The following is a 13,673-nucleotide window of genomic DNA, read 5'->3' on the forward strand; positions in this document are numbered from 1 at the left end:
CAGGACCACATGCCAGCCGGCCCCGCCCCCTGGTGGGCTGAGCTGGCCACACACACACACACACACACACACACATAAATAAATAATTTCTATTACAGTGTAGTGTAATGAAGGTCCCAGATTCAATCCCCAGTACCACAAAAAATAGCAAATAGTATGAGAATAAATAAATAATATACACATCATATGCTCTGATTGAATTTATGTAAAAAGATCTGCAAGCCTGAAAAACGCATGCAAATGAGATGCTGTCTATTTTTCATGTCTGCTGTTCTTTGCTTAAAATCCCCCAACAGAACTAAACATTGTTAAAAGAAAACATCGCATTTACCTTATCTTGGACCATGTTACAAATTAATTTAAACCACTGGAGGGCAGATACTGTGGAGGTTTTCAGTTTCTGGTTTTGTGGGGGTTTGATTTGCTTTCTTGGTGGGCTTTTAGCCCATTATTGTGTCCCTGGCACCTAGCATGGACCTTTGCTCCTCTGTTGGACCCCCGCTTCTCAGGCAATTTGGAGAGCATTACAAGCACGAAATATTTGTGAAGAAAAATTGGTTACCGGCTTCACCCACTTAGGTTGTAATTTTATTGATTCTTTTTTTCGAGATGGATCCTACTATATAATCCAGATTATCCTGGAACTCTTTACATAGCCCAGGCTTTCTTCAAACTCTCGATCCTCTTGCCTCAGCCCCCCAAGTGCTGGGATTACAGGCATGCGCCACCATGCCTGGCCTTATCCTGGTAATTGTAATGTGATCAACTACTTGTATAACTTCTCAAAGCAAACCTTTTTTGGGGTGTTTAATTGCAAAGTCAAAGTTGTTCAGAGCAAGGCTTAACAGAACACAGCCATTTAACCATGGAACACGTTAAACTGGTTCTAAAGCTTATAGAGTTTATTGAAAACAGAAGAAATTTCAGCTGTTCTTTCAGACTATTTTGAAGTGCCATTTCCTATTAACAAGTGGAAAATTACAACCAGATCAGGAATGTCTGCAAAAGCCTTTGATGAGGAATCAAGATTCTATTTAGGGCAGCATGATAGGCATTCATTGCCTCCTCTCTTTTGGGGGGCCTGGAGTACAGGCAGGGTCCCACTATGTAGCCAGGCTGGCCACAAACTCCCACCTCAGCCTCCAAGCGCTGGAGCTGTAGCGTGAGCCGCCAGCCCAGCACTTCTCTTTCTTAAAACAAACAAGACTGGAGTTATCTATCTCTCAGTAGTAGAGCACTTGCCTAGCATGTGCAAAACCTTGATTCAATTCCTAGTACTAGGGAAAAAGAACTTAGCCACTGTGATGATGACAATACATAGGAATAAGGGCTGGCCAAATAGCTCAGCAGATTAAAGCGCCTGCAAGCAGGCACAGGAGCTGGAGTTTGATCCCCCAGCCTGCCATGCAGGCCCCACACCCGGGGTGCACTGAAACAGCAATTGAGACTGGGCGTGGTGGCATGCACCTGTAATCCCAGCTCTTGGGAGGCTGTAAACAGGTGGATTACTACGCGTCCCATCTAGTAGTGAGACCCTGAACACCCTGTAGACCCTTCCCTAAAGCACAAAAATAGAACCAGAGCTTCCCCCAAAAGTACCACAGCCCTCCTCAGCCACAGAGAGCTCCTCTGACAAAAAAAGCCAAGTTTCCATCAGGAAAGCCAATGCAACAAGCTTCTCCAGGAGACTGAGCTGTGCACCGTCTTCCCCTCTGAACTGCAGCCATCCTCAATGACAACGATGTCCCAAGCTCCTCCTCTGAGGAGAACACCCATGTTCATCCAGAAAGCCAGCATGACAAAGTCCTCCTTCAGAATAGCCCAGGAGAACCAGCAACTTCCGACAGCTCCAGCAGCTTCTCCAAACAGCTTCCCTTACTGCCTCCCCTCTCCTCCAGTTCTGCCTCTTCTGCCTCCAGCAACAGCCCTCAGGTGGCCTCCCACACTCAGCACACAAGCTGGTTCAGTTCAGCTGGGTATAACAGGTGGACCACCAGCTGGCATCCACCACAGTTCAATCAAGCTGTTAAAAAGTGGTTCCTAGGTAGCTCATACCTCTAATCCCAGGTACTCAGAGGCTCAGGCAGGATCCAGACCCTCTCTGAAAGTAAAGGTTATAAATCTGGGTATGGTGGTGCACACCTGCAATCCCAGCACTTGGGAGGCTGAGGCAGGAGAACACATAGTGAGTTCAAGGCCAGCCTGAATTACATAGCAAGACCCTGTCTTAAAAAAAAAAAAAAAAGCAAAAAGAGTAAAGAAAAGAGTGTAGCTCCATAGCTCCATGGTGTTACCGTCACCTATTACTTTTGCTATTACTTTCACCTAGCATATGTAGGGTCCTAGATTCAATTCACAGCACAGCAAAAAAGAAACACGAAAAATCTTGCTTGGTTGTGCGCAGTCTTTCCAGCTAGTCAGGAAGCTAAGGCAGGAGGATTGCAAATTCGAGGCCAGCCTGGGCAATTTAGGGAGACTTCGTCTCAAAATAAAAAAAATAAAAGGCTGATACTATGGCTCCGTGGCATTGCCATCCAGAGTTTCAGTCCCAGTCCTGGGTGAGTCTCCTGTTCCACATCTAAAGATGTCTTTATGAAAACAGAAGACGGAATTGGGAAAGAAATCATCCACTGAGGTAGCACTGCAAATGTGAAGGGGGACAAGGTAGAAGTTTCTAGACCTCAGAATCAGTACTTGGAGGTGGGGCCACCGTAGCTCTCAGCCCAGTTGATTGGCTGATTGTGAAACATGAAGGTGTCAGTTTACCTCAGCCTGGTGGCTGGGGGGGGGGGGCAGGGGGAGTTCCCTTCATCTCTCCAAACCCAAGCAGCTGGAGTGAAGCCCACCTAACAACCATGGGCCCTAGTGTCCCGCCAAAACGTCAAGAAGACAAGGCTTCCTGGCACACTTTTTTATTCCAGGTTTTGGACTCCAGGGCGGACTCAAGCTATTGTTTCCCGAAATACAATATGAAGGTTTAACAATGACTTCTTTACAGAAGCCCCTTGGAGGCTGGAGATTTAGCTCAGTGCCTGCCTGACAAGCACAAGGTTCTGAGTTCAATTTCCAGCACAAAAAAATTAATTTATATATATATATATATATATATGCTAAGTATAGAGAAGTGGCCCAAGTCAGATTTAAAAACTCACTTCCTGACAGCAACCACTGAAGAGCAGTAGCCCTGGCCCTCTGCCACCCCACGGCCGTGGGCCTCAACAAGGGCCACAGGTGACTAAGAATGTGAGCAAACCAAGGCACAGCCACCAAACACACCAAGTTTGTGTGGGACCTAATCCAGGAGGTGTGCGGCTTCGCCCCCTACGAGCGGGGCGCCACGGAGCTGCTCAAGGTCTCCAGGGACAAATGCGCCCTCAGGTTCATCAAGAAAAGGGTGAGGAGCTGGGGATATAGCTCAGTGGCACAGCACCTGCCTAGCAAGTGTAAGGTCCCGAGTTCAATTCCCAGTACCCAAAAGAAAAGGGCAGGGCTGCACATCTGCACCAAGAGGGAGGGCGAGAGCTGAGCAATGAACGTGCTGGCCGCCATGAGGAAGGCAGCTGCCAAGAAAGACTGAGCCTCTCTAGAGTAAAGCTTTGCAGAAAGTTAAAAAAATAGAAGTAAAAATAAAAAATAAAGTAAAAAACTCACTGCCTGAAAATATTTACTAAGATTTTGATCAAGATCAAGGAGAAGGAAAAAAAAAAAAAAATCAAGAGGTGGGCCAGGGAGATAGCTCGGCAGCAGAAGCACCTACCTACCTGGCAAGCGTAAGGTCCTGAATTTGAGCCCTGGTACCTCAAAAAAGATCAAGAGAGACATTTTAAAACAGTCTGCGTGCCCTGGAACAGATGTTACTAGCTCACACAGAAACTGCAATGTTATCGGGTAAGCCAACTCTATGAAATAAAAATCTAGATATTTTATACTTTTAGGTCAAATACTTCTCCGTGGAGGTGTCCAAAATTCAAACACCTACTTACTTAACTGGTCTGGTCCTGGGGATTGAAACTCAGCGCCTTATGCATGTTAGGCAAGTGCTCGATGACTGAGCTACATGCCCAGCCTCAAAATGCTATTAAAATTTTTAAATCTAAAAAGTGGTTCAATTTAGATTATTTTTCTTGGAGAGGGGCAGGGCTTAGGAGCTGGGCTACATGCCAGCCCAGGCCACGTCTGCACCACACTCACACCCACTTACTCACCTTTGCCTCTTTGTAAGACAAAGATGAATCACACACACACAAACACACAAATAGTTATAAAGCATTTGAGAGAGTTTTTGATATCTAACGAAATAATTCTCTCCATTCGAGGCATGACCAGAGACTCTAATCCACAATTTCAGTGACCCATGGTCAACATGGTCCAAAACTACGGTAAGATATTTTGGGAGGCCACATTCATCTCACTTTTGTAACAGGTTGTCATAATTGCCCTATTTTGTAATCGTGGTCAATCTCTTACTGTGCAGAATGTATAAATTAAACTTTCCCATAGTTGTGTATGTGCCCAGGAAAATGTATGGTACACAAGTGTACTCATCAGGTTTTGTTCTGTCTACGGTTTCTATCATTTATGGAATGTCTTGGAACATTATTCCCCTAAGGATAAAGAAAAATTACTACAATCTATTTTCTCTGAGAAAATAGCTACATAGCTTTACATCATTATCATAGACCAAGATATGATAATAAAGCAACTTTCAAAACACTTATCAAAGGGCCAGCCAAATAGCTCAGAGGATTAAAGCTCCTGCAAGCAGGCTCAGGGGCTAGGGGCTCGATCCCCCGGGCCTGCAGTGCTAGCCTGGGCCGGCGGGGTGCGCTGACAGCAATTGAGGCTAGGCTTGTTAAAAATGCAAATACTTGGGGCTGGGGAGATGGCTCAGTGGAATAAGTGCTTCCCTGGCAAGCACAAGGGCTTGAGTTCAATCCCCGGTTCCGCCAAAAAAAAAAAAAAAAGTTCAAATCCTAGCCCTAATCTCAGCATTTGGGAAGCTAAGGCAGGCAGAGTTTTGTGAGTTCCAGAGCAGCCTGGGAACAAAGTGAGCTCAAGACCAGCTCAGGCCTGAGCTGCATGCATAGCCAGATCCCGTGTAACAGAAAAAAGGAAAAGAAAAAGGAAAAGCAGATCCTTCACCCAGACCTTAGAGGTGGAGTGTCTGGCATTTTAACAACAGCCCTAAGGTGATTCCAGTGCACTAAAAGGACAAACATTCCTCAGGCGACCTCCGGAAGAGCACAAGCACAAAACAAAGGCCTCTGAAGGAGAAGCCCACCTTAATCCTTGCCATATTTGGACTGCAAGACAAGGCAGAAATAAAACGTCAGAAGCATTAGTGAGTAATACTTTTGGGCCAGGGAGCTAGCTCAGTGGCATAAGTGCCTGGCTGGCAAGCCCAAGATCCCGAGTTTGATCCCCAACACCTAATAAAATAATAATAATAATAATAATAATAATAATAATAATAAATTTTGCAATCAGATGCATGAATAACATCTTTCTCTAACAAGTCCTAAATTCGGGGTTGTGTAGGTGTGAGAAACCTAGTTCTAGCTTACAGTTGCCTATAATTCCTTTTTTCTCCCATCTAGCTAAAATGTATTGTTGTTTATCTCTCTGCTTAGATTCTATCATGCAGCAATGAGTTTCCTAAAAATCAATAAAGAAAATGACTTATCAGAAAATATTAAGCAGAAAGGCAAAAAAAAATTAGGTTGCCTTATTCTAATTTTGTAAATAGAGCTGCATAATAGGATACTCAAAGAAAGTACTCACAAACCATCACCAGGTTTTTGTGTTAGGGATTACTTCCCCCTGCTTTACGATGTCTATAAAGGTATATTCAAATTTTTAAATTTTAAAATGAACATAAACATATACTTTAGCAAGGTATAGTGGTTCAGGCCTATAATCTCAGCTACACAAAAGACTGAGGCAGGAAGATTATGAGTTTGAGAAGAGAGAGAGAGAGAGACAGAGACAGAGACAGATCTATATATCTATATCTATATCTAAATCTAAATCTATATCTATATCCATATCTATATCTATATAGATATATATCTGCTAGGGCTATAACTCATTGCAAAAGACTGTGTTCCATCCCTACAACCACAAAAAAAAAAAAAAAGAACAAGAACATACATTTTCAAATTCTGGTTTTTCCATTAAAAATACCATCATCAGTATAATTAAAATCATGTATTAAGAAAAACATAGATTTGAAATCCTAATATAACCAAATTTTCCATTCTTCACTGAGAGGCTAGGGATTTGGCTCAGGGGTAGAATGCTTGCCTAGGAAGCCGGAAGCCCTGGGCTCGGTCCTCAGCACCAAAAACAAAAAAATAAACCTCTCCTAAAAAACAATTCAACCAAAAAAATACAGTAAAATCAAAAAAGACCAAAAATAAAGAAGGCAACTGAACATTCTTCACTGAGCAATATCCCCAGCCTAAACTTTACATTTTTAAAACTTAAATTAATATTTTTGTGCTTTATCTATTCTTTGCATGTGAGACATTTTTGTTGTGTCTAAGTTCATGTTCTTATGAGTAACATAGATTTATCCCTGGATGAGGCCTCTCTCTCTTCCTCTCTCTCTCTTCCTGTCTGTCTGTCTGTCTGTCTGTCTGTCTGTCTCTCTCTCTCTCTCTCTCTCTCTCTCTCTCTCTCTCTCTGTGTGTGAAGAGTCTTGCACACGCTGGGCAAGTGTTCTAACACCCAGCCATCTCACCGCTCCCATTTTTCCTTTTAAAAGACATTTCTTTAGAGTAAGTTGTTGGCAATGGTTTTACAAGCTCAAAGGTCATGAACATTTTTATTGGTCTTAAAACATAACACATTTCCCTCTTGCCCTTCAAAAATTACACCAATCTTGCAGGGTGTGGTAGCCCAGGCCTGTAATACCAGCTGCTCGGGAGGCAGTGGGATTTCAAATTCCAGTCCAGCCTGGGCAACTTAGTGAGACTCTGTCTCAAAATAAAATTAAAAAAAAAAAAAACGGGTTGTAGCTCAGTGCTTGGCTAGTTTGAATGAGGCCCTGGGTTCAGGCCCTGCAAAAAGTTATACCAATCTTCATTACCACGAGCTATGGGAAAATAAATGGCACTCCTCAAGGGGGCGAGGAGTCTTGAGGGTTTTTAATTCCTCCATCATATACTTTCTTTTGGTTGCCTTAACCTGTACATTAGTTTTAATTTTGTAGCTTTTTTTGGATGCTGTTTTAATTTTGATTTATTATGTTTAATAATGTCTAAATGATCAATACACCAATAACTAGCATAAAGAGTTGATGTATATAAAATTATGAGTTTTTACAAGAACAACTTAAATACACCCGGTGCATTAAAATATAAAAACCTGCCCTCTTGATGTTGGATATCATAAAGTAAAGGGTTACATTTCCAAGTTAAGGGCTGGGGTATATAGTTCAATGGTAGAGCATTTTCCTAGCACACTTAAGGCACTGGCTTTGGCCCCAAGCTCTACAAAAATAAAACAAAACCTAAAAAAAATTCTATCCAAGCATGGATATGCCATAACCCCAGCATTTGGGAAGCTGAGCCAAGAGGATCAGTGTGAGTTTGGGGCCAACCCAGGCTACACAGTGAGACTGTCTCAAGTAACCCAAGATCAGTAAAATAAAATAAAAATTTTAAATAAATTTAAGTGTTTGAGATAAGTGACATCAATACATAGAAGCAAAAAGGCACAGAAGATTTATCTGTGAAAGAAAGTAATACTGTCATGATTGTTCAGCACATTTAACTTTTGTATCTAAGAAAGTTAATTCAGGGGGCCGGGGAGATGGCTTGGTAGAATAAGCACTTGCCTGGCTAGCGCAAGGGCCTGAGTTCAATCCCCGGTTCCACCAAAAAAAAAATTAAAAAAAAAAAAAGAAAGAAAGAGTTAATTCAAAGATATTACTACTGAGGAAAACAATTCAAGGTTAAAGAGTTCATTTAGCCATCTCTTCCTTCCTTAAAAAAGGACCATTAGAAATCCACAGAAGGAAATAGGGAAGTAAACACCAAATGATAACATTACTAAAAACCACTCGGTGAAGACCTACCTGATCTGGCCAGGCACGGCAGAGCGAGGAGCACGCAGAACCTGAGCATGTGGGAGCTGGGGCACGCGTGTCACTGTCCCAGAGCAGAGGAGGTCCCTCCGCAGCGCCTTGGGCTCCAGGCAGGCTGCGCGCCTCGGAGCTGGCCGCCTAACCCAGAGGTGTGGTGACAGCAGGAATTGCCCCAGAGGCTGCCGTCCCAGCCGGCCAGGATCCTGACTCCTCCTCCCTTCACGGAAAGGTCAGTCCTTTCTACTTTACACGGTTTCATGCATATCGTCATATTATAATTTGTGTTTGCAGAATGGCGAGTTCAAAATAGTTTCATTCTTTGTGGGCGGTTTACTAGCTGTTTGGCTTGGTGTGTTGAAATCAAAGGTGATTTGAAAGATTTCCCTGCCGCGTTCTTAAGAATGAAATGACAAACGCAATTATCATTCTTTGGCCTGTGTATACAAACGCACTTTTTTATGTTAATTTATACACTCATTTATACACTCCCTCACCAATGGTCTTTCAAGTTTCAATAAGAACATTTCCTTAGGTCCACTTGCATACCTGCTTGCGAAATACATCTGTGCTTCTGATTGAAAGAAACTTTTTTCTTCTGTGTTATAATCTAATTTTTATTTCTCTCTGGCCACAAGTTCTGTCTGCCTAACAGTTCTTTTTATTTTAAATGTAAATACTGTACTGTGCTGGAATCTACCCACTACAGTATCAGATGTCACTAAATGTATGCTTCACAGCAAAAGGCTGGCCACATTCTGGGGCTGTGGAACACAGGTAGGTCACCCGCCCAGCATGCGGAAGGCTCAGGTTCGACTCCCAGTACTATAAAAAAGGAAGAAGAGAAAAAGATATAATAGTAATTTAATTCCCTTTCTGTCTGCGCCCCGCTTAAATAGCTGGAGAGTCCTTGTGGGGAATACTGTACGTTCCAACCTTACTACCTGAAGAGCCAGTTATCACAATCAGGATTAAAAATAAATAAATAAATAAATAAATAAATAATAGTCAGGGCTAGGGCCAGGGGATTGGGAAGGGGGAGATGTAGAAAATGGGGGGGTCTATCTCCTTTTTTGCTCTCCTTTCATTTTTTTATTTGGAGACAAAGTTAAGTTACTAAATTGCCCAAGCTGAGCTCAAACTGGCATCCTCCTACCTCAAACTCCCAGACCCGAGAGGCTTTTAAAACTTCTGTGCCTACACTGCGCCTGTAATCCCAGCACTCAGGAGGCTGAGGCAGGAAGATCCCTGGGAGTTCAAGGCCAGCCTGGGCTACTGAGTTCAAGGCTAGCCCATACTGCATAGTGAGACCCTACCTCAAAAAAAAAAAAAAAAAAAAAGCTCCATGTATAGATTTCTGTGTCACACCTCAGACCTAATGAACGTGGAGACTGAAGTGGAGTCCTACAGCTTCCACTCCCTAGTTTTGTGGCCTTAAGCAAAACATTAAGTTCTTGACATCCTAGCTTTGTCAGCTATAGAATAAAGACAGTAACTTCACAAACCCACAAGGCTAAGTGGGAGAAAAGAGATGCCAGCGCCCAAGTCTTCAGCAGGGCGCCTACCACCACGGTAAGCCCTGTACCCACTCGGTAACTACCGCTTCTTCTACCTAGCCAGGGATCTGTGTTGTCCCTCCCCTCCGAGTGACTGAGTTTCAGGGAGGTCTCAGGAATGGGGGCCTCCGGGTGTTAGGCTCTGTGTTCTAGATGAAAGACTTTAGTAGGCTTTTAGCCTACTTCTTTTGTGTCTTGCTTGGGTAAGCTAGAAAACTATAAATAAGAAAGTCAAACAGGTGAGCTGCTTTTTCCACTTGCTGATTTGCAAATGACTGTCCTTGGGAACAAATGGTGAATTGTTTCCCAGCTTCTCTTATAAGGCACTGTTTTGGAATGTGCTACTCCCTGCCCGATCCGTGTACTTTTCTGATCAATGTCTGTTCGGCTCCTATGTCCGGTGCTTATCAGACGGAGTCACTATGCATCTTGTTGGAAACCTGCCAGCTAGAGGACCAAGAACCCCTTCTTGGGGCCGGCCCCTCACTATTAGCTTTGGGGTCCGACCTGCCTACCGTATGCTTCTTCCAGTGTTCAACAGCACAAACATCAGCAGGAGAAACTGCCCTTCCTTTTTTAGATTTGTGATAAATATAAGCTATAACAAAACAGGCCAAGCTGTGTGGCACACACCTATAATCCCAACACTTAGGAGGCTGAGACAGGAGGATTCTGGGTTTGAAGGAAGTCTGGCCTACATAGAAAGACCTTGTCTCACAAAACATTCCAAAAGGTGGGGGGAGGGATAACTTAAGAATGTCATTGTCTCTCCTCTCCTCTCCTCTCCTCTCCTGTCCTCCCCACCCCTCACCCCATGCTGGAGGCAGAAGCCAGGGCTCCCTGCAGCAGGGCACAGGCTCCTCCAACAAGTTGTTCTGGCGCAGAGCCTTCTGGGTTGTCTGCCACATTACTGGCTATGTAGGATGCCACATTCAGGAAAACTGGGTGAGGCTACACAGGACCCAGCTTCTCCTGAGCCACTTATCCCCAAATCAAAGATGTTTGTTTGTTGTGATACAGTTTGGCCACACAGCCCGGGCTGGCCTTGACCTCTCCATCTCCCTGCCGCACCCATCCGAGCGCTGGAGTTCCACACAAGCACCGCTGTACTCGGCGTTCGAAGTTCTTTTAAGGATCCCCCAAACGGGGCAATTCTTCTCCTCCCTTTGAAGAACACTCACTTGAAGGTATTTTGAGGGAAACCACTTCTTTCCTCCCCCATCAGCTCATCAAGACCTTCGTTCTGGGACTGATTTGTGTCACAGCTGTCCTGGGCCCCACTGTGCAGTACTAGGCACTGTTTGCTTTCTCTGTAACCTAGAAATCACTTGCCACAAGAGTAGGGTGGCGAACTTCAAATGAGTGGACAGGAAAAACAGGATGAAGTGGAACTCACTGCTCCTGAGAGCTGAGGACGGTGGCACTGTCCCCACCTATGCCATCAAGGGCCAGGGCTGCTCCTGGAACCCTTTGTCTTCTGTCCACACACCTGACCTTGCCGATCACTCATGTTCAAAAAGTTTGCTTCTTCCATTCGTATCTACAAGGCGATCAAAATGACGCCCTCCAACCATTCGGCTGGGTTACTTCCTCATTCTTTCAATCATCAAACATTTCTTGAGCCTATGAAAAGAACTAAGAACCAAGAATGGCCTTACCTGCCTGTAACTGAAGCTACTCGGAATGCTGAGGCAAGAGGACCGCAAGTTCAAACTCAGCCTGGGCAACTTAGCGCCTCAGCCAGACCGATAAGTTTCAGAGGCTAGAGGCAGCAGCAATGGCGGTGGCGCGGCAGAGAAGCAGAAATAAGGGGAGGGAAAGCCTTTATTAACTCTAAACACAAGGAGAAGATCAAGGGCAGGGAGAGGGGCAGATCCTCTGACCTGAGACAGGGAGCCTGAGACTTTAGAGACTTTTATTAGAGGCGGAGTTTGAGAGGCAGGTTTAGTGACATAAATGGAGCTGATTGGGGGCTGCTTTGTGTGCGCGGGAAAGGTCACAGGAAGTTGTACCCAGGGCTGGAGTGGGGAAGGAAGAGGAGCGGTCATTAGGAAGGTAAGCTGTTGTTTTAAGAGCTTCAGCCATTTAGACGACCACCATTATAATTCAGCGATTCATCCTACGGCCAGAACCTATCAGACCACACTTCAAAATAAACAGTAAAAAGGGGCTGAGGATAGGGAACTGAAGCCCTAAGCTCAGTCACTAGTACCAGAAAAATAGGAATAAAAAGGGCTGGGGTTGTAGCTCAGTAGTAAAATGCTTTCCTAACATGCATGAATTCAACCCCCAAAGAGAAAGAAAGAAAGAAAGAAAGAAAGAAAGAAAGAAAGAAAGAAAGAAAGAAAGAAAGAAAACAAGCAAACAAGCCAGCCCAAGGTTTCCTTCCCTCAGGAGACAGCCATTATCAGCCAAATGGTTATAACAATATTAGCATGACGCGGGGACATAAATTCTATAAAACAGGAGGCAATAAGATGTTGGATGTCCCAGTGGCAGGAGGTGTTGGAAAAGTTTACAGAAGGACCTTTGAACTGGGTTCAAAGGTCAGAGTCTGTGAGGAGGAGGAGGAGAGGGGAAGGGTGCTGCTTGCCTGCAGGCCGTAAGAGCCCTAGGGATTGGCCTGGGAGCTGATGTGGAGATGACCAGTGATCTGAAGACAGACTCCTGGTTTAGCAGAGTGGATTTGCCCTTCAAGGAGGGGACCTGGCTATTTTCTTAACTTAGTTGCATTAATTCATTGTTATTTAATGGTACAAATAGACCTGGTATGGTGGCACACACCTGTAATCAGTCACAGCACTAGGGAGGCAGAGGCAGGAGGATGCCTATGAATACATGCCAGCCTGGGCTACATGGTGAGTTCAAGGCCAGCCTGGGCTTCATAGAGAGACCTTGTCTCAGAAAAACAAAAGAAAAAAATTACATATTTGGTACAAGGTCTCACTGTGCCGCTCAGACTCAAAGTGATCTTCCTGTGTTCAGCCTCTGCAGTGCTGGGATTAGAGGTGCGTGCTACCACACCCCATCTCAGTGGCCAGCTCAGTGTGCCTGGAGGCGGGGCCCATGTGGCATGTGGTGCCAGGGATCAAACCCCCTGTGCTTGCCTAAGCAGGCACTTAGTCCGCTGAAGATCTCACCAGCCCTGAAAAATATTACAAATAGAGCTGAGCATACTGTTCAGCAGCAGTGTTTCCCTAGCATGCAGTCATTGGGTTCTATTAAAAAAAAAAAAAAAATACACATATAAAAGATAGTACATTTACATGTTGATATTATTTATTATTTGCAAAAAAAATTCTTTCTTTGGTAACTTACTACAAAAGAAGAAGAAAAATATCTGCCTACTGATTTTCTGGCTTAAGAAGTACTTTTCAGGGCCCGGGAGATGGCTCAGTGGAATAAGTGCTTCCCTGGCAATTGAAAGGGCCTGAGTTCAATCCCCGGTTGCGCAAAAAAAAAAGGATTTTTCATCTGAGGTCAGTGCTCCCACCCCAGAAATCCTTGCTACTGGGGAAGGAAGGCAGAAGAATTGCTTGAGCCAAGTAGTTTCAGGTCAGCACAGATAACAGGGAGATGCCCATCTCAAGTTCTCTTTAAGAAGTATTTTTCATGGTGTAGAGCTACTTTGTTTTAGAAAACATGCTTTCTTTATAATGTATCAACTAAAAATCACACATCCAGTCCTTTTAGTAACTTTAGAGTGCTGTGCAAAAATTCCAATAATTGCTAGACAAAGACAAAGGCAAACTATGCTTTCTTACAAAAAGGTCTCTTAAAAAGAAAATAAGCACAGGGGCTGGTGAGATGGCTCAGTGGTCTAAAGCACCTACTTACAACAAGCTCAGCAAAGCATAGGGACTGCGGTTCAATCCCCCAGCACCACATGCCAGCCAGCCCCGCCCCCTGGTGGGCTGAGCTGGCCACACACATACACACATACACACACACACACATGAATTAAAAAAAAAAAGATAAAAAGAGAATAAGCACAAGTTTGAAGAATGTATTCAATTTTTTTTTTTTTTTTT

At 44.1% G+C, this 13,673-nt stretch overlaps 1 protein-coding gene across 1 annotated transcript in view; it reads right to left on the reverse strand.

Moving 5' to 3' along the window:
* The window catches only part of Liph (lipase H), a 41,091-nt gene extending 32,788 nt beyond the window's left edge, over positions 1–8,303 (reverse strand). The window contains exon 1 of the mRNA XM_023700922.1: positions 8,081–8,303. Within this exon, the coding sequence (XP_023556690.1) occupies positions 8,081–8,129 (49 nt within the window). The 5' untranslated portion in view covers positions 8,130–8,303. The remainder of the gene's footprint in view (positions 1–8,080) is intronic.
* Between the last annotated feature and the right edge of the window lie 5,370 nt (positions 8,304–13,673).

Source organism: Octodon degus, unplaced genomic scaffold, assembly GCF_000260255.1.
Source record: "Octodon degus isolate 3935 unplaced genomic scaffold, OctDeg1.0 scaffold00128, whole genome shotgun sequence".
NCBI lineage: Eukaryota > Metazoa > Chordata > Mammalia > Rodentia > Octodontidae > Octodon > Octodon degus.